A 22226-nucleotide genomic window follows, 5' to 3' on the forward strand; every position below is an offset into this window, starting at 1 on the left:
GCTATGTTCCAGTGAGAGAAATGCATGCAATAGTCAACAAGATGTTTTCACTTTTTTTGCAACAGCGGATTTAGATGCTAATCAAAACTGTTAGCAGGTTAATAATCGGTGATTAACTTATATAGTGATATATGAGGAGAATTTTCATATAATCTGTAAATAATCAATATATAAATACTGACTTGAGCTCAAAGCAATAGAAATTCAAAATACCATTTGGATGTAAATGATTATCCTGTTCTTGCATAATGTGTAAAAGAAATCACCAGTATGAAACAGATGCACTCATTCAACAAACAGCAGAAAACATTTTATTCAAAGTTAAGTCAAATGCCCTCTATTATACTGAAAAAAGGCTTGACATTAAGAGATTAAGAGGTGACGCTAACACACATCAGGTTCAAACAGGAAAACCAGAATGTAAGAGCACAATAAAAATGCATGGTTTCTGAATGGTTCAATGTAAGAAAAGATGACAGAGCCCTTTTTACAACTGGAGAACAGTTTGATATGATTGTCATCATGCTCCAGTCCTATAAGCAATAAGACAACTAAGAGAATCAGATACAGCAAAAGCAATTTATAGCAGAGGGCAAAATTAATGCAACTCATGCATTTCATGGAGAAAGATTGCATAGCTGTAAAAAAGATAAGACTGTCTTTTTGACTGTGATGCCAGTGCTGTGCTTTTAGCCCTCATTTTCTCTCTCTCTCTCTCTCTCCCTCTATCTCTCTCTCTCTCTCTCTCTCTCTCTCTCTCTCTCTCTCTTTCTCTGTTTCCTGGCAATTTCTACATCCTATCTTTTTGCTCTTCCTTTTTTTGTCCATCTTTCTCAATTTTAAACAAGAGGAGACAACAGGAGGAGAGTGTCTGATGTCTGAATCAGTCGTGCCATAGACACTGTATGACAAAGAAACAAGCATAACACCTTATGTCCATATTCCAGGGGTGTCTTCCTCAAACACCACATGGTTATATGAGAAATGCCCACACAGATGTTCAATCTCCAGGCATTGTTATTACCTCCACTCTGAGAATCTTAGCCAACTGTGGAATCTTTCCAGCAGGGGAAAATAGTCATGCAATTTTTCAGCATTCCTCATTCTAAAGTGTGCTTCCTTTAGAAAAAAAAAATTATATAGCCAAAGAGATCCAAAATCCAGCTTCCCCAAGAAGTGAGTACTGTTCAAATAGGACCAAGAGAAAACTCTTCAGAGATGTAGAGGGCAGGCACTGCTGTGCACTATATATGTGTCCATTGTTTTTCGAGAAGGATTCAAGTTGTAGTCAGGGACTCCAAAGGATCGCTGTTGATGTAGTAGAACCCCGCTCAGATTCGTATATGGAAGGTGCTGCATGAGAGAGAAAAAGAAAGAGAGAGAGAGAGAGAGAGAGAGAGAGAGAGAGAGATTGCGTAATTATTCATTGAGATAGTTTCCTCCTATTAACAGTTTTATGAAATTTGCCTGATGCCAAGTAAATCAGACAGCTCCGACATTTACTGGCAATTGGTCGAAATGTCCTGATTCGGAACAGTGATAACAGCAAAAAAAAAAACTGGAATGAATTCTGAGTTAAAGACATTCAGTCTATCACTGTTAGTGCTGACTCAGAAGATTCCAATTATCCATATGTCTGACTATAAGACAAATTGAAAATAACTGGGAAGAACAGATGGCTTTTGATTACATTTGCAGTGAGAATGGCTTATTATATTGAAATGACCTAGGATTTTAATAAGGTAAAATAGGAATACAGCATTATGTGAAACACAAACTTTGTGCTGCTGTAATAATAGCTTTAGGGTTATTTGCCAGACAGAAAAGGTGTATAGTTTATCTCTTATATATTCAAGTGTTTGTAGTTTTTTTTTTTTTTGGAGTATATTTAAATCATACAACTTTTATATTTACTTGAGTTTTTTTTTTAAGAATAAACTATTCATATTTGATTATATTTATTTTTGAATTCTCTGAACATTTTTGGATTATTTCTGCCAAAATGTAAACATACTGTATGAAAAAATAATTCGTAAAGTAATTGCATAATCAACACCAGATGACTAACTTTTACCTGAGTAATTTGAATAACACTTTCATTTTATTTATTTATTTATTTTTTACTCAAGTGAATTATTACTACACTAGCAGTACTTATACTCAAATGAGTATAATTTGTACACTTAATTAAGTGTATTTATAATTTAAGTATAATTATAATTTGTCCACTGGTGCATTTTTAAATATAAATCACATGGATTAAAGAGCAAATATATAACAAAACAATTTATTATAATAATTTTAGAATGTCACAATGAGACTTTAAACTGTCTTCTTTCATATATCTGTAATGGAAATGTCTTCATCACCAGATCTTGTAAAAGCTTTTTTGAAGCAGATTAATGTTCCTGCATGTAAAAGGCAGAAGTATGCACTTTGCCTCAGTGTAAGCTACAGAACAATAAACAATGCTATACTAGACTTCTGTCAGTCCCATTCCCTCTGTGGCAGTGGGGCACAGCTGTGGAGCTTGTAAATGTCCAGCAGAGGAACGGCTGCCTCATAAAAAGCATTGGAACACATCAGAGTTGAATTACAATAAAGGGGCTTACAGTTCAGAGGGTGTAAGCTCACTGAGCTTGATGCAAAGGTTCAACACATGTTTCAAAAACAAGATTAAATACATAAATTAAGAAAAATTAATAAAGACTGAGTTTATCTTGTGTTACCATTAAAGCATGTTATATGCATGTGGATTATTGACATGTGAGTTAAACAAGAAATAAGACAGTCACACAAATTTGGTGTGATTGGGTACATAAGAAGTCATAAGAAAAAAATACATAAGCTAACCTGGCCTAACCTTAACCATAAACCTAATTAAATCCATATGATGTGAGTCATGTGATTTAATATTAATTACAAAAATGACAATTTTGTACATTTTTGTATGCATAGGCAGATGAAAACATGTTTCTTGACGCTTAATGTTGGTATTTTCAATTTGCTTAGCTGTCAGAATATCTATTGAACCAATCACAGTTCACATTTGCACACACAGATTCACACAGCCTTTCACATTACAGACAATTTTAGAGATGCCAATCAGCCTACAAAACATATAATTTATCTTTAATTCAAAAACTAGTCTCATTTTTTATGATTAATAGTTTTATTTTTGGTTTGCTTTTTCAGGTTGTTAATATGGAGCACGTTTCATTCAAAAACCTTTCACTAAATTTGTGTAAGAAATTGACATAAACAAGCAGTTTAAATTTGTCAGGGTAATCCAACTTAAAATGATTCCAGTAATTCATGCCAATTTTAATGTTTGAATCCTGTCAGTGAGCGGTTTGCATTAACAAGACTCCTTATATGCAAATTTACCCAAATGTGATATTTCAAACTGAACTGAATTTTCATCAACATTACCTAAATGTTAATATGAGTGATTTCCAAACATATTCACTTGGTAAATGAGGCCCAATGTGGCTAACAACACATAAAAGCACTTCAGAGCCAGTTAGCTTGACATTATTTAAACAATGATAAGTGGTGCCCACTTGTCTAATTTTTTATTCATGATGATCTGTTTTAGTATTTCTGAGTGAAGTATTACTTTAATGCCTGGTATTGATATTGCCAGATAATGCTGCAGAGTGTCTTTGGTGATAAATATCCATTGTGTAAGAGAATTCCTTGCAGCTTCTGGCACTTCAGCACTTCAGTGTGGCAGTAATGAAGACAAAGTGCCAATAAAGTGACAGACATCACCAGTAACTAGGCTAAAATTCAGTGTATATCAACAGCACAGGGACACGCCATAAAGGGACTCAAAGTTCAATTTATAGTAAAGAAGAAGCAGTTCAGTGCTCCATTATAATTTCTGTTCAAAAACATATTTTTTTCTTTCATGCACAAAGTTCTGTACCTTAAAAAGTCAGGAGCCCTGGAAATCATGTTTTCAAAGTCAGCGAAGGAGAGCTTGCTGTCTCCATCCAGGTCAGCTTCTTCAATCGCCTTCTCACACACCAGGTTCACCTCCTCGGGTGTCAGCTCCTCCTTCGTCAGCTTGTTCAGAGTCTTCTCAAGGTCCTCCTTGCAGATGTAATTATCCACATTGAAATCTGCAAATGAAGAATGTGAAATACATTACAGATTATTAGGCCCACTAAAGCCACAACTTAAACTGTGGTAGGGAGACATTATGAAATTTATGTGTGCTAATGAAAAGAGGCTCTGTTACCATATATTTTAAAAGCATAAATGGCCTTTAACTCTCGGGGGGCCATTTCACTCAGAACTGAGAACATGTCGACAAAGTCGTTGAAGCTGAGGTTCCCCAAGCCATCCTCAGAGAAGGATTCCACAATCCTGTCACGGAAAGGATTTTCCTGCACAACACGGATGGATTACGTGAGTGCATTAAACCAAGTACAAAAAAGCTGAAGGACTGGCAAGATGTAAGAGCAATGAGGTAAGATTCGTCACTGAAGGATAATGGATGCTAAACCTTGAGTTTGAAATGTTACAGTTACTGTGTGTATCACTTGCACTCTGATTAAGTACAGGCATAAGAGCCTATTCTGCTGAGTGAGACTCTCCACGCTGGTGCAAATATATTTCTCACACACTGAACTTTCCAATGGCTTCCAGGAATTTTTTATGTGCTTCCAATCAGCTGACTCAACATTGTTATGAGCAAAACAAAGAGAGTGCAAGGATATAGACTTTGAGTTATAGCGTTTGCACATTATTACAGCACACTGTGTTTGAGTCAGCGCATGGCTAACCACCCTGTGCTGTTCTGTGCTTTAAGATAAATAGGTGTGGCTCACATTCCCAACCAGGCACTTCCGATAAATAAGGAATAAAAAACACAACTTGGCCACCCTGTGATTCCAGAATAATTAAAGACAGGATGGGAGTATGATGCTAGCAATGGAAATAAGATTGGAAATAAGGTTTTTGTCTTTATTGGTTTTATACCATTAATACCCACAGTACTGTTTTATTCTGACTGCTCCTATTAGAAGGTTGCAACAGTGAATCCTTCTGATACATATCAGCATAGGCTTTATATATGATGGTTTTCTGATGCAGCCCTGCCATTTTTATCCTACTGGGGATCAGAACTGAGAGTGCACTGGTTTGTGCACCTTCCATGCACAATGATCATGAAAGGCTATAAATGTTCTTTTTCCCTCGCCCTTTTAACTTTCTCTTGAATTTCATTTGACATACAAAAAATACACATCTTGTTCTGTTTCCAAGACACCGGAATACTTTCCCTCATTGGAAAACATAGTTACAGCTTTACATTGACCTCAGAAGTGCTGATGCTTGAGAATCCTCACATAAAATACTTAATAAATAAAATGTCTCCTTAAGGAAAGCTTTTCCTAATATACATAAAATGTTTATCATATTAACAGTTAAACACATTTTCATTCTGTTTATATGGAGAATCCTGGAAGGTATTGTGAAAAAAGTGAGCTGTCGCGGTATGAGCTTTTTGTTTCCCTTTATTTTACTTTATTTAAGTTAAGATCTGATTAGGGCCTGTTGATCCTGGATCAAAGAAAGGCCAGTCTGTAGGGGAAAAACACTGACGTAAAAAGCACTTGGACTCAGTGATGTGTGGTGAATCACATCACTTGAACATGAAAGGCTAATTAGCAGCCAGCCTTGGACTGAGTGTGGACAGAGATTTACGTTTATGAAGTCTAAGAAGTCTTTTGGAGGCTGTGTGCTGTCAGAGGTGCATCAATTCCATCTCCTTCACTATAGGCCACCACTGTGAGGGGGTTTACAGCCCCACTAACCACACAACATATTTACAGGAAGGAACAATTACATCACCAGCAAGGACACATGTTCACCCTGCCTGATCAGGAAGATCTCACTAGTGAGCCAGTGATCACGTGTGAGGCAGGACTTAGTAATAAATAATAAAGTGTTGACTCCATTGTTGCCTAATTAAACTAAAACTGCACTTTGGCATAAATTGACAAGTAAATGGCAAATATTACATATATTTAAATGTATTTTTATAATGGTAATATGTAAGGAATAAACACAACAGGGTGCAGTACAATAGAAAAATAATTATATAGTTAATATCATCTTCAACCTAAATCACTTAAATAACACCTTCTGACCAGTTAGATTTGAGAATTCAGCAGCACAATAATGTTTTTTTAAGTGCTGACCTCTCTTGACACATATGACCTGAACTATTAAATACTTATTAAATGATGTATTGCTTAGCTTAACAGCAGTCTTCTCAAAGCATTTCCAAATAAAGAAGCTTTTCACTGAATTCTAAGTTCAAGATTAAATATACAGTATGCTTATTTACGATCATGAAAAATCCAGCAGTGCTAATTTAAAATCTGATGCATCATTATTTCATTAATTGTTAACTTTTATAAGCTCGGTGGTACAAGCTACTGTTCCTCTCATGTGTCGTACAATATCATCAAAACAACAAAACAAGTGTTCCCGTTTCACAGCAAAAAATCAAGTTTAGATTTGATATCAAATTTAAGGTGTAGACTGAATCAGTAAACAAATAGTTAGAGTATCAATACTCGAATAATGCTAATGCATAATTAGATGTTGTAGATGTGGTGTTAAAAACAGCATTACCTTCAGCTCTGGCATATTGACTATGAGGCTTAAAGGGACTTTAACATCAGGGTCATTTGTGTAATCCATGGGAACTAAATGTGGAGCCAGTTCATGGAATCTTCCATGTAACCTGGAAAGAGAACAAGACGTTACTACTAAGTTTACTGTTTCAATATATATTACACATTCTTCCCAATGTTAATCCTGAAACTATCAGTTATCATAAATTATCTGACTCCTTAGCCAGTAGAATTTTACAGAAATGTCCTGTATATTAATCAACAGAATCAATTGCACCAGCTTTCTAATCATTATAGGCAGATACTTGTTTTCTTTCAGCATTATTGTGCTCAGAAATGGCACAATCCATAGCCATTTACAGGACATCTATACTAATGATTGATCGTCTGATGAGGTATATACAGTATCAGCTATGGTTTAGATTTAGTAGCAGATTTCTCATGGAAAGCTGTGAAAAATGCACTTCTCATACATTTGAGAAATTCAATTATTAATGACCCAAACTTAATGTAATATTTTACTGGCAAAGGAGAATGTAATAATATGATTAGCAAAAGAGGCAGAATTCACAAGGCTATTTTGTCCATTTGCTCACACATAGATACTTGGAGCACGTCCAGAGAGCTGTGTCTGAGTCTGAGCATGGCAACTAGTTAGAGGGAGAGAGGCTCCAACTTTAATAAGATGGAAAAAATACATTGGCACAAAGACGTTTTATAAAAATCAATATTGGAATGATATGAGTGCAATCAAGCACACACCTACATCCTAACACCACACACAAGAACAGGAGCTGAATACAAAAGATAACTTATAGAAGAATCTTATAGTAAATCTGGTAAAGAAAAACCTCAGGCCTCACAGGCCCTATAATTTCTGTGTCAATGTCTGAAACAAACCAGTACAGTTACATATGAATAAAGCTCATCACAATCATTTGATGAACTTGAAAATAATATAAATTCAGTGCCATGACCTCTAACCCTGTAAAATTGTCAGTTTTTCTTTAAATATTATTTGAAAATGTTATATCTAATACAAAACTACAGTCATGTTAGGATTAAAGATAAGGTAATGTGTGTGTGTGTGTGTGTGTGTGTGTGTGTGTGTGTGTGTGTGTGTGTGAGAGAGAGAGAGAGAGAGAGAGAGAGAGAGAGAGAGAGAGAGAGAGAGAGAGAGAGAGAGAGAGAGAGAAACTATGGCCTTAAAAACAACATTTGGACCCAAATCAGGTCAATGAAGATGACAACCTATAATGATTGGTGATGATAACCATTTCCTAACCCTGCATAATAGTGTCACTACTGTGTTAGTGTGTTGGCCGGATGGGAAGAAGTGTGTGTTTTATGAAGGTCATAAAGTACAGGACTCCATTAGGTTGTGAGGTGATTGTCCATTTTGTTTCCTGTGCTCCACTGGCCCTCTTATCAAACCTAATCTCAGTGTCACTGTAGAGGAATGATTCACCCAAATGAATCAAATAAGCTCTGTCTTTTCTTGTGTAAGAGCTGGGGAGATAAAAACCACTATAATGAATAGTAAAACCTACAGGAAAATGAACACAAAAGGAATACTAACATATCACAATATGTTTACTTTTTTGGCATATGATTATCTTCACAACAACTGCTACTGCATAATGATACACAAAGAGAATCAGGTTTTAATGCGAGGTAAGACCCCATCACCTATTATTATGGTACCTATAAGACATACTGAGCAAAAAAGCAGATGTTTGTCAAATATGAAAGCATGATGGACCTGCATGCACTCCCCCAGAGTGGCTAGGTGTGTGACAATATTTCTTGCAAACAGCTCCATGCAAGAAGTACTGAAAGAAGCAGGTGATGCAGCACTCTGAAGACAGCAGATAAAAGCTGGTAATGGCTTAGTGCTGAAGAATAAGCTGAGGCTTTAGTAGCCATTAGAAGCTAATATATTAAACATCTCATTACCTCTCATCCCTAGGACATAAATGCTAGGTTTTTCTTTCAATAGCAAGCACTTACTGTAGCTAGTATATCACACAGCATCCTTACTACAAATTCTAATAGCGCATCCATTCTTCACGTAGAGAAAATCTCATTTTGGCAAGAGCTTTATCCTCTTGGCAGGAGCAGCCCTTACTGAGAAATGTATGTAGGTAATGATGTAAGTTTATGTTTGTGTTAATATAGCTGATGGATATATTTTATGCAGTGCTGCAGATGCATGTGTGCGTGTGTGTATGCTATTGGGTAAGGACTATTTTAGTTTAAAATACCCTTTACTTAAATGCCACTCAGAGACAATAGCATCAATGTGAGGTACTTAGACAATAGTAGGATTTTGTATTTTGTAGGTTTGTATTTTGAACAAGTAGATATTCTGACAATAATTTTACAGATTTTAAAGTAGAGTTTTATATTTTTATTATACTGTGTGTACAATTTGGAAGTCTGTCTATAGCATTATCTAAATTAAATAATGACAGAGTTATATATTTGACATATATTTCATGTATATTATTCATTCATTCATTCATTTTCTACCACTTATCCGAACTACCTCGGGTCACGGGGAGCCTGTGCCTATCTCAGGCGTCATTGGGCATCAAGGCAGGATACACCCTGGACAGAGTGCCAACCCATCGCAGGGCACACACACACTCTCATTCACTCACACAATCACACACTAGGGACAATTTTCCAGAGATGTCAATCAACCTACCATGCATGTCTTTGGACAGGGGGAGGAAACCGGAGTACCCGGAGGAAACCCCCGAGGCACGAGGAGAACATGCAAACTCCACACACACAAGGCGGAGGCGGGACTCGAGCCCCGACCCTGGAGGTGTGAGGCAAACATGCTAACCACTAAGCCACCGTGCCCCCCCATGTATATTATATGATATATAATTTGCATGATCTATCCGTGATGAAGGGAACTTCTTAGTTTCTGCAGTGGTCCACTGGTGATTTTTTTGTCTGTGCCTGGGCTTTATAAATTCTGCATTATAGACAAGCTCCATATAACTGTCCATCATAGTTCCAATTAAAGGCCCTGTAACTGCTACTTTATGTGCACTCCTTGCAATATGAGGCAATATGGCAGGTTGGTTTGAATACTGTTGTGCTTCAGTTTTTAGGTATGAATGCCTGGCTCACATGGAAGCTTTGTGTTGAGCCATCAAAAACTTCTCTCACATAGTCATGCTAACTGATATGCTTACTGAAAGGGATGAAATATATTAAATTAATACTTAATTAATCTGAAATAAAGACCTATGTAAGAATAAAAGTAAAGAATCATGTGGGTAGAACAATAAAAGGAGTCAATTTGTCTTATTTACCTGCAAAATATGATTAGTTTCTGCACTTTTTATTTGTAGAATGTTTCTGTCTGTATGATTATAAGAACTGAATTCCCATAAAGTAATAATGATTATAACTTGACTTCCATCAAGTGACAAAAGATGAGCAGATTAGTTTGTGTCAAGACAGAAACTCAGTCAAGGCAAAGCGCCACAGTTCGAGCTCAGTCATTGGTAAATTTGACTGTAAACCTACACTCTACCTCATCCCCCAGTATCTGCTTTTAATTTCTTTGAGTAGTAACTTGATCTTTCTACAGCCCCGATTAACAGCACATCCTGAAATCTGAGAGCCATATGTCAATTACATTAGAAAATAACGAGAGCGATTTGTTGTATGTCTTGTTGCATCTAGAAAGGCCTGGAACAAAAACTGGTACTGTTATTTCTTGGAGTCCTATCTTTGTTCAGCCACAAATGAAAGAGGACGGCATTTGTTATTTTTATAGGTGACGTGGCCTCAAGTGGGGATGGGGGATGGGGGAGGGGGAGTTGGGTTGCTTGGATGCCGGCCCATAATCAGAAGATTGGGTTCCAGGTCAGGTGCGAGGCTTGCAAAGTGATCCTTGCCTAGGTGAGAACACCACTGTAAGGGGTGAAGGGTTTCAGCGAAAGCACTGCTGCTCTTCTTAGTATCATATTTATAGAAGCTGTTAGTAACACACATTCCTGCTGAACCAGCTAATCTGATACGTGGGAATGGGAATATTTAATCCACATAGTGAAGTGAATTATGTGGAGACTTAATACTAGCAATATGCTTAATATTTTAAAACATATCTCAGATGTTGTCAATATAATTTTTGTTGACAACTGACTAAAGCATCAGAGGTCATAACTTTCAGAGGCTATAACTAATGAACATTCTGTTTAAGGATGCTGTAAAATATGACCGGGTCAATAACTCTGACAAAAATATTGTTGAGTCAATAAGAGAGCAAAGGTAAGAAGGTAAAAAGGAAAAGTTAACAATATCTACATACAATTGAACAATTAAGAAAACCCCAACACCAGAAGGTTTTTGTTCTCTCAGAAATTGTGTGCTTACAAACAAATGCTGATCTATGAAAGAATAAAAACATAGATATCATATAATAAATCCAACCAAATCCATAGGTTCACAAGAGTTCACAGAGTGGTGAGATGAAGCTGAAAATGATGTCAATTATATGCTATGGCCTTCATAATTACCAGACCTTAAAACAAATAAACACAGAGATATTGGACTCTATTGTCCCACAGCATTCTTCCATCCCATCAACAAAATATGAACAGGGAAAATATCTTTAGATAGAATGTTGCTCATTACTCCATTACAGTTCCATAGTTGTGTAGAATTTATACACATTGAAGCTGTTCTAGTGGCCTAACAATAAAGGCACTGTATGTTGTTGCTTTTTTCCTTTGTTTATAAGCTGTCTTTATGTATGCTATTCCATTACACTATTGCATATTTATCCACATGACAAATTTGTGTTAGTTTAATTTATTAATTGCTTGAATAATTTCAATAAGAAAATATGCCTTAACCACCCAACATCCATGATTAGAGATCAGTTACATTTACATCACCTATGTTCATCTCATAAATACAGGTTAAAACTGTATAAATGATACTAAACATCTCCATAGCTACTTGCAATACATCTGCATCACTAAGGATCTGAAAAATTGACTAATGTTATTTTTGCTGATTGAGCGAGGATAGTTCTCAACGTCAAACCCATAGTTACACTTGAAGTGGTAATGTCTCAGTAGTACATGGGCCAAAAATCCTGTTTTACACCCAGTCAGTAAAACCTAAAAGCGGTACAAAGAGAGCTGTGCAGAGATACCGGTGAAAGTTTGTGTATTTGCAGGGCTTGTAACAGAGGCAATATCATATGTCGTTCAACCAATTACACGCTTTGCTGCTTGCTGCCAGGTCTTCTGAGGGGTAGATTTTGATAGAGACACATGAAAAAAGAAAAAAAAATAATCACACTCTTGCAGAGTGCAGTTATAAATTGTGTCTGGCTAGGTTGTAATCTCTCTGTCCCCCTTTACTAGGACTCAGTTATTCCTAGTCTAAAATAAAGTGTTCCTGGAGACTTTTGTGAGTGGTGTAGACAGCAGTCTTACCATGTATTCTGTATAAGAATTATGAAGGTTTCTTTGATAAACCCAATTTCAATTTACCTGTAGAAATTTAACTGAGGAAGCGTTTTTGACTATCGAGTGTGAACAGTTATCAGTACACTGCGGTCTACTTTTATTGTGTCAACCTGAGGACATCTACATTGTAGACATTGTGTAAATATGGCAAACATCAATGGAAAGATCAGTTTCTTTACAGCAGCCTTCAGGAAAGTATACAACTACTGTGTTTTTTTGAATCCATTAAGCACAGCTAAAGATAGCATGACATATTGAACTAACTAATTATTACACCATTAACTCTTCCAATGTCAAGCTGAAATATTAATACTGGACTTGACCAAAATAAGAAACAAAGGAATTAAAGATCTGCATAACAGAGAGTATGTAAATACAATATACAGACCTGTATTAGTTCACTTTAGGCAGAACACTTCAGTCTAAATGAGCCCAAAGAGTAGGTGCACTTTGTAAGTGTAAATATCATGGCAAATATACTAGTTAAATAACTGAACTACTTATTGGAGGTTTATGAGCTCAAATCAGCTTGAACTCCAGAGAACCACTTCTGGGCCACTAAACAAGGCTCTTATTGCTCAACTGTTCAGCTCAATTGAAAGTGACTTTGGATATACGCATATCCCACATAAAGAATTGTAAACAAACAGTCCTCTATCCCATCCATCAGTGGAAAGATTACCACTAAGATCATGTTTGGGTGGTAAAGTATTCCCAAAACTGAAACTAGTGTGTTTGACACTGGTATAAGTGTGGACTTGCAGGTTTTTAAGCACGTCACCATTACTGCTGAGTAAAGTGAGAAATATATAGCCAACAGTTATTTTAACATAAGGAGGTGATGAAGGGCTGATGAAGAGCCAGAAGGTAATTAAATAGGAAAAAAATCATAACAGGTTATGTAATAAAAAAAATAATCAATGATGGAATTGTTACTTTCCAAAAACATCAAACCCTAATGTGTGTTATTCCACAACACTTTATTTTAATTTAGTAAATAACAATATTGTGGAGCACCTTTAAAATAAGTTAGTTCCTGTTATAACAAAGTTCCTGTTATAGTAAATATGTGCATTAGAAACAAATTCAGCAGTGCTGTGGTATATCACAGATTAGACAATATAAACAAAACAAACAAACAAAAAGCCATACAGTTCAACTGTGGTCCAGTTTGTCATCAAGGTAGTAATGGGACAACATTGTATACAGGGTTTACTGTAAATGTCACAGTAATGTGATTTAAATGTTTTTGCCTCATAAAAGATCCTTTAAGCACCACATACACTCATATCATATGAAGTTCACATAACTTACCGAAGGATTTCCTTGCGGGTAAAAAATGTGCAGTCCTGCAAAGACAGAAGGAAAACAAACTGTATGAAACATTCTTAACAGGTACAAGACTTAAATGTTCTGAACACAATCTTCACTGATATATAATTTATGTTAACTAAATTGTCACTTGAATTGATCACTTTTCTGAGCTTCTCTGCCTCTGAGAAAGTCGTCCTTAAACACAGCAAGGTTTAACATTTCTGTCAGCTGATAATGTTGTGTCTGAGAACTGCCATCGATTACATCCCTGTCACATGAAACCCAGCAGTTCTCTCAAGGCTGTATGGTTGTATCTATTTGTATGCCTTAGACAACACACAGCATTGCTTTTACCAGTCCTGTGGCTCAATACAGCATTGCCTGTATATCGCCAATATAGTATGTACTGATGTACTGTTTTATTAGCTAATGACTGATGTCTCCTTTACAGTGTTTAACCCTGTGTTTGCCTTCATACTTGGCTTATGCAAAAAAAAAAACGATGCCAGAAATCATTGGAGATTCTTGTGAGAATGCTATAAAAATTTATGGCATTAGCCTTTAAATATTATTAATTTCTCATTAATCTGAAATATTGGGACTTGGGTCTGTGTGATGTGAGGCAAGGCCAGAAATACAAGAATTATTAGCACACTGGATAGATGTCCTGTGTAAATTATTACCAAAACACAGATACTGAGAGATGAAAATGGATTCTTGGCCAACATCTAATAATGAATAAAGGGTTGCTTTGAGCTTTGTAGGTTTTTATATCTTACTAAATCTCATACCTTTATAAAAGTACATATATACTAATAAAATTCTTATATTATGTAAGGAATAAACTCCATTTTTACCCTTAGAAAACACAAACACATATTAGAACACTACTGTGTCATGCTGGAGTGACTAGTAGTGATGTGAGTATGACTTGGCTCTAATAGTCCATGAACTGGCTGGTTTTAATTACAGAGCATGGACAATGGGAGTGTTCATTTCTGGCTCTAGACAGTGTTGTATTTAAAAGTAGGTTAAGAAAATGAAGAGAACTTTCAAAAGGTGTCTTATTTTCTATGCATGTTTTTAAGAACTTCAGATAGTAGATGTCATTCACCGATCATAGATGTCATTTGGGTATTTTTGCATGCACATGGGTAAACACAGTTGGATCATTTCCTATCTCCATTGTCTTAATTTTTTCTTTGACCCTTTATTATTCCAGGAACCAGTGGTGATAAGTTTGCAAAAGTTTCCAGTATGACTGTACAAGGTGTAAGACAATCCTTATAGATTAACTGAGTATTAATTATTAACTGGATTTCCTCCAGGTACATACAAGGAGAAGAAAAACTATATGGGTCACTAAAATTATGGCGATGTTCTAAACTTTAATTTACCATATTAAATGGCAAACTACAATACACTAATAGAAAAATAGAGAAAAATATTGTCCCCTGAAGGGTTCTTTCGTTTGTTGCACTGGAGGAAACCACAAGGTTCTGTACAGAACCACATAACAGATTGAGGAGGCTTTTTTGTTTGGTGTTTTTGATTTTAGGTAAGCATGATTTATCATCCAAAGTCATAATAGTACACCACCTATTTAACTTAGCCTATGTGGTTTGGGATGTCCACATTTCTGTAGTAATTATGCCATTCAGTGATTCTAGGAATAACAAGATAAATAAACAATACAAAAAAGGCAAACCCACATGTAAAACCTTCAAATAACTCTCAAGAAGAGGCTACATGTAATTGTATTCTGCTATAGGTATTGGTTGAAGCACAAAAAATGGCTACCTGTTAGCTGGTTAAAAGATTCAGTCAGCACAATCATAGTAAGCATAAAATTCATATGTTCAGGTAATCTGATTTTCAGAATTTACAGATTTTTCCTGGATTACTCATATACCAAAAGCAATATGGTATAACCTTGGCCTTTTTTCGGTTTGCTGGATGCTTTAGATGAAATGTCAGATGAACATGATGGCAGTGAGCGTTACGCATTGGCCAACGATTATAGGAGCATCCTGTACAGGAGAAATTGCTGAGTATAATCCCTCACAATTTTTCTGCCTTTCAATCTAAAAACTAACCTTATTGTTGAGAAAAGGGGTGTGATCATATACTGATCAAAACCGTTGGGAAGTTTAAATTAAAGGGTGAAAGACAAAAACTCTGAATAATTTGGACAAATATAAATATGCATTTTCAATGGAGCGTAATGTTAATCTAGTATTTGTTTTCAATAGATTTTACTAGCTATTTTTACATTCAATTGCAAAGATCAAGATAATGCTACATTTCAAAAGTAACAGAGATGTAAGAGATGTGGTGTAAGTTTTCGTGTCTCCATTTTAAAGCAGCTCAGAATCCTGCAGCAGTATATAATACAGCAGCCTGTAGGCAATATCCTAACAGCACTAACAAACAATAGGGATTTTTACCTTCTACTGCATTGTAATTAGTTTATGTTTCCATGAATAGCCTAAATAGGCTCTGAAACACGAGCAAACTTGCTGTATGATTACCCTGATTTATGCAGATGTCAGCGGTTCTGTAGGTTATTATATCTGACTTTAAGCTTGATTACTGATGGGAAGAGCTGAAGAGCTGAATATACCTAGAAGTCTCTTACCTGGTAGGCGTCTAGCTGTTCATCAGTAAATATCGTCTGCTTATTACCCATCTTAGCCGAGTGATTTTCCTGTCGTACAGATGCATCACATTCGGAGTTGGAGGAGTCCTGGCTTTTCTAGGCATTTATGGCATGTATACGGTGTGGCCAGACGGAGAAAAGCGTGACCGCGCATAGAATTGCAGACCTCCGGCTTACTTATGGATGTTTGTAATGCCAATAGCACTCTCCATAAATACTTGAGTGCAAGATGATCCGCGATCCTCCTCTACTCGAGTGTAGAGGTTCATGAATAGCAGAATAGCTCGTAGGATTACTCACACACTCCAGTTTCAGCACCACTGCTGTCCACAGCTGTTCACTCTGCCAACGCTCAGCGGAGAACTACAGCATTGGACTGGGAGGGAAATTACACTCAGGTGACACTAGGGGGCGTCTATCACCAGGTCATGAAGGAAATAGATAGATAGATAGATAGATAGATAGATAGATAGATAGATAGATAGATAGATAGATAGATAGATAGACAGATAGATAATTAATATTATACATTATTGTTCAAACCCTAATTTTTAAATACAAATATTGTTATAGACAATGTTACACTAATTTTTCAACAAAAATAAGTTACATTTTACAAAAAAGTGTATACCTGTTTAAAAAAAAGGCAATTTATCACATAATACTATTTTTCTGACCATAGAAAATTCGGATTTTGACTGCAAAGTCTTTCTCCAAGATATTTAGACCTGCAAGACAATTACAGGCATAATAACTGCACAAACTGTACATCATGAGACTACTGATGTGTTTGAAAACATTAAAGTATTGTCATACCAAATATTGATTTTCTTTACTTTATTACTCTTCACTGCTCTATATATTTATGTGTTTGTTTGTTTATTTATTTGTTTATCTGTGTGTGTTTGTTTGTTTGTTCGTGTATTATTTATTTATTCATTTATTTATCTGTGTGTGTTTGTTCATGTATTTATTTATTTTATTGTTTTTCATAGCATTTCTTTATGGCATTGCTTTACAGTATTTTTTTGCATATGTAAAACTTTTACACAGTACTGTGTATTATGATGATTTATTCCCCCCATGTATTTCTTTCAAATTTCACATGGTAATTAAAAAATAAAAACTATTTGCCAGCTATTTATGTGTAACTGGTAGTTAACCACAGTCAATATATTGCATGATGTTAATTTAGAACACTGTATTTATTTATTTTTAGAAATATTAAGATCATTATAAACTATACAGTATTTTAAGTAAACGAAAATATAAAACGGACCAAATTAATAATATGGATGTGATATTTCCGTATATAATATAGTTTTAAGTAGTATTTACTATCATTTTACCCTGCACCTATGGCACTACTACACAGGATTTGGCGTTGCTATGGGACCTTGACATCGCCTTAGTAACCAAGCAGCGTACACAGAAAAACAGGACAGGAACTTCCGGTTGATACAAAAAAAAAGGGTTGTGAGGAATATTATCCTCTGAGCATTTTCTTAAGTGTTTGCAGATCAGGAAATATTTAGAAATAAAATGATACGATACACAAACAAACCTGACGCGCAGCCGTACAGCGAATCAGCCCAAGGCACACTGTAGCATTATCATAGCATCAGAGCTCAACAGCAGCTACGACAAAACACCTTTAATGTCTTTCTCCTTTAATAATAGCATAAATTAGGTCAAACATGGAAGCAAAAAGGGATAAAGAGCAAGGTAAGTAGGTTTCCAGCCTTTAGATTTACCAGTCAAACGTGTAAGTTAGGCAGCTATGTCATTATTTATTTAGCGCGTTAGCTTCTGTCTGTACGCTGCGGTACTAATAAAGATACTGTTCTGGTAACTTAAACGAGTAGATCGACATGATTAACTACGTCTTGGTTGACTCATACCTTAGTGAATACATTATTTCGAACAGTTTCTTCAGTCAGGCAATTACACTAACTGGTAATGATTGTTGTGCAGTGCATTATTTTATATAAACTAGTTTATTTCCATTCATTCATATTCAGTGATGGCTTTAACCTAGTAAGTGTCATGGCGGAACCATTTTAGATTAGCCAGTCCTTCTATTTACGCAATTTACGTGTTTTTGTATATGGGAGGAAACTGGACAAACCATAAACTTACACAACACAAGCAGAATAGTCAAGTCAATTCAAGAAGCTTTTATTGTCATTTCAACCTTATATGTCGCTGTTGCAGTACACAGTGAAATGAGACAATGTTTCTCCAGGATCATGGTGCTACATAAAGCAAAGTCAGAGCTATAAGGATTTAGTAAGTGCACAAAGTACAACTGTGCAAACTGGTGCAATCAGTGCAGGACAAAAGACATAAAGACAGTGCAGGACAAAAGACAGTCCAGGACAAGACATAAAGACAGTGCAGGACAAAAGACAGTGCAAACAAAAAATACAAGACAAAAAAACCCCCAAGAAACAGTGCAGACAAGTGTAAATACTGTATATTCAAACAATATTAGGTGTGCAGAAATACTGGAATGAACAGAGTATTATAGCAGCAGTTACCTGAGATATTGTAAAGTATTGTGCACTCCACTCATGCACAATATCACACCAGGGGTCCTGGAGCTGTGAGGCAGTAACATTACTTTACTGCACCACTGTGCTACTTGTGTACGAATTCAGTTTAATCACTTTAAACTTGTCATCTTTTCTCTGATCTCATAGTGGATGTCAGTGGTTGTATATTGCAAACTGATGATATATTTTTTTATTTATTGTCACCGATTTTTTTCTTAGTCATGTTGAACTTATAATCTTTCTTTGTTTTGCAGAAACAGAGTGTGCAAAGATCACTAATGGGCTCCTGAAGTCCCGAACTGGAGAATTTGATTTGGAATCCATTTTATTTCTCAAACTAAGGGGCCTAGGTAGGTTTCATTGTGTCGTTGCTGTTAATATGAAGTATATGTAGTCCATGGTCATTGTATCAGAAAATATTTGTTTGTGTTTTTTTATTTTGAGGAATATATGATCTCGGATGCATTGGAGAATGTATAAACCTGGAAAGGCTGGACCTCTCTGGGAATAATATTACAAATCTAGCACCTCTTGTGTCACTCCGACTTCTTCTTGTGCTTAATCTGTCTGCTAACAGGATTTCCAATATAGGTAAGTGAATATAATGATTAGTTATAAGTAGTCATAGCAAGCAGTGTATCTAATATGTATTGTAATGTATTGTCATTTTGGAGAATCCCTCTCTGGTTGTGAAAGTCTACAGAGTCTGAATATGGCAGGCAATCTTATATCCAGGTACTTTGCTTTGCAACCATTTTTTACCCAGTTTTACCCTTTTACCTTTATTTTGATTAAACGTCTTGTATTTCAGCATTGATAGCCTCCATGCTTTGAAGTCTTTACGGAAATTAGAGAGTATCAGGCTGAAGGACAACACCTACAATTACACTAATCCAGGTTAGTTTTTCAGTCTACTGGTAATGTGCTTTGATGTTTAATTTGGTTTTGTATAATTTTGCTCACAATTTAACTTCACTCACTCATTTCTTCCAGTTTGCAAGAACCCGTCATACAGAAACACAGTGCTTGAAATGTTCCCAAACATCAAGGTGTTTGATGGTGAGGAAAGTGTAGCACTGAGACCCATAATAATACTAGCAAACTAACACAAGTTAAGCAGCCAGCCAAATGATCGTGCAAATAATCATTTTACATTGCCATAGGGGAACGGGTGGCTGGCCGGGGAAGTGATCTGTACCAGTTATGTAAAGACATTGATGACACAATAAAAGGTACTTCTAATTGTTCAAATTATTTTTTAATTTGTGAGTAAACTGTTTTATTATCAATTTTATTTTTTCATGATATTAGTTTTATAAATACAAAAGGTTGCAAAGATTTTTGTTGTGATGGTTTAACACTTTTGTTGTGCAAACATTCATATGGATTCATATGGACACACATTCATACGCCTTAGTAATCTTAGTAATTGTGATGTTAAATAATACATGGCATTTCCAGTTGCTCTGATATCAATATCTTATCTTTTGTAGCAGGCATGTATAAAAATGGCCAGCTGCCAGAACTGCCAGAATGTAAGCCATGGGTAGAAGATGGATTTTGGGAGATAAAGAGATCAAATAATGCCATTGTTGAAGAAGCCTACAAACAATTTAATGGTAATACCTTATAATATTCTATTTCATTTTTAATATTTCTTTCGGTGCTACATTTTAAATTCTACAGACGCTACAGTAGCTTAAAGAATGTGATTGATGCTTTTTGCTTTATTTCTCCTCTTCTCTTGACAGATGTTATTCATGAATGCAGGCTGCTAAACAGAAGAGCAGCTCATGCAATCTCACAAACTGAAAGGACACTTGGCCTCAAAAACCCACCAAAGCAGTATTCTGTTTGAAATGAGCACACATTGCTAAATATTATTTTATTAACAAAGTTGCTAAAACCCACCTTTTCTATTTGTTTTTAAAAACCTGCATGCTTTACACATCACTGGTGCCAGAACTCCTGAATAGTCAGTGCATAGAGGACAAGCTTTACTGCAACTCCATTGTTGACCTCTTGTTGTTAGACTGTCATGATGTGGTTATTCTTGTATTTATTGACTGTTCTTGTTTTTCCTTTCATCCACTGCTTATTGGCTTTATTTTTGTGTGCTGCAGAGAATTGTGCATAGCCTTTGTAATGTTGCATTGTTTACTTTTTACTTTTTGCCTGCATTTTTCTGACTCTGAACTTCATCATAGTTTATAATGCATCTAAATTGATAAAACACATAATAACTCTGTTGTGTTTTCCTATTTTTAACCTTTGTACTATGTTAAAAGCAATGTTTAGTGTTCATTGTCAAAACTGGCTGGGTACCTTAAAACTATTTATGAAGAATTTTAAAATGTTTAATATTAACTATCATGAATGTCTTTGTGGCACAGTGAGTAGCATTGAGCCAGAATTCATTAATTTTAATATTGAACAAGTTTAGATATGTTAGCTGGGCAAATAAATTAATTTTTAAGCAAAAAATACACTCGAATGAGTGAGGAAAACAGCATTTTTCCCCAATTTGATCAGATCACAATAGGATTATGCTTTTCAGTGTGGAGTAATTTGGATAACTAGACGTAGGTTTACATCGCCATCTTGTGGCTGTTTTACTGTGCTTTCTATTCTGACGCCAGCTAACAGTCCCACTGTCACTAGACTGTTTAATACCCTTAATGCAGATATACCAGGACAAAATTGGCTAATTTTTCTGGCTATTATTAAACAATACTTGTAATTATGATACTTTTGTTTTTAATTCTCAAAGTCTGTTTCTGGGAAAATATATATAATTTATATCTGAACAAGCATTGCTTATTTTATTTTTATTTTTTTTTACTTTCATTCATAATTACAAGATTAAAGTATTGTTTTTTTTTTGTAGCACACTTGGTTGTGCCATTAATAAATTACATCTCAATAACGAGATTTTCAAAATATTATCCAGATTCATAGTTGACTTTATTCTAACATTTGACGAACTCAATAGTCTAAGTAAAAGAATCTCACCAACACTGGTGTACTTCAGGGATGTGTATTGTCTCCTCTCTTATACTCCCTCTTTACCCATGACTGATAGCTGTGCATGCCTCCTATAAGCATTATCAGGTATGCAGATGACACCTTGTTACAGATCCAGCACCTAGTGTCATGGTGTGGGGACAATAACCTGAAACTTAACACCAGGAAAATGAAAGAGGTCATCAACACATTCTCATCAAGACAGCTGCTGTTAAAGCTGAGTATATGCTTAAGTTTCTCGGGGTCCACATCTTAACAGACTTCATCTGATCTATGAACTCCTTCCTTGTGGTCAAAAAGGCATAGCAGCACCTTCATTTTCTGAGGATTCCGAAAAAGGCCCATCTGTGCTCCACTAACCTGTGGTGAACCTCTTCCGCTCTACCATTTAGAGTACATCACAAACTGCATCCCAGTCTGGTATCGCAACTGCACTGGAACAGACCGAAAATCCCTTCAACAAGTGATGAATACTTCCCAACAAATCATTGGTTCCCAGCTTTCCACCATAGAA

The 22226-nt window shown here is 35.7% G+C and overlaps 2 protein-coding genes across 3 annotated transcripts; one reads left to right on the forward strand and one right to left on the reverse strand.

Annotated features, from left to right (window-relative positions):
• Positions 1-1125: 1125 nt before the first annotated feature.
• Positions 1126-16401, reverse strand: cib2 (calcium and integrin binding family member 2). The gene is made up of 6 exons (XM_060887120.1): positions 16113-16401; positions 13475-13509; positions 6652-6763; positions 4247-4394; positions 3932-4127; positions 1126-1353 (listed from the first exon to the last, which is right to left on the reverse strand). Exons 1-6 carry the CDS (start codon positions 16161-16163, stop codon positions 1332-1334), a joined length of 564 nt encoding a protein of 187 aa, XP_060743103.1. The 5' UTR covers positions 16164-16401; the 3' UTR covers positions 1126-1331.
• A 1180-nt stretch (positions 16402-17581) lies between these two features.
• lrrc61 (leucine rich repeat containing 61) lies at positions 17582-21494 on the forward strand. 2 transcript variants are annotated; one of them, XM_060886963.1, is made up of 9 exons: positions 17582-17858; positions 18943-19038; positions 19133-19279; positions 19363-19423; positions 19500-19585; positions 19682-19747; positions 19852-19920; positions 20182-20307; positions 20440-21494. In XM_060886963.1, the coding sequence occupies exons 1-9, from the start codon at positions 17831-17833 to the stop codon at positions 20544-20546; spliced, it is 786 nt and encodes a 261-aa protein (XP_060742946.1). In that variant the 5' UTR covers positions 17582-17830; the 3' UTR covers positions 20547-21494. The 2 variants fall into 2 exon arrangements, with proteins under 2 accessions (XP_060742946.1, XP_060742947.1); XM_060886964.1 differs by having other exon boundaries at positions 20185-20307.
• Positions 21495-22226: the final 732 nt, after the last annotated feature.

Source organism: Tachysurus vachellii, chromosome 14, assembly GCF_030014155.1.
Source record: "Tachysurus vachellii isolate PV-2020 chromosome 14, HZAU_Pvac_v1, whole genome shotgun sequence".
Classification (NCBI taxonomy): Eukaryota; Metazoa; Chordata; class Actinopteri; order Siluriformes; family Bagridae; genus Tachysurus; species Tachysurus vachellii.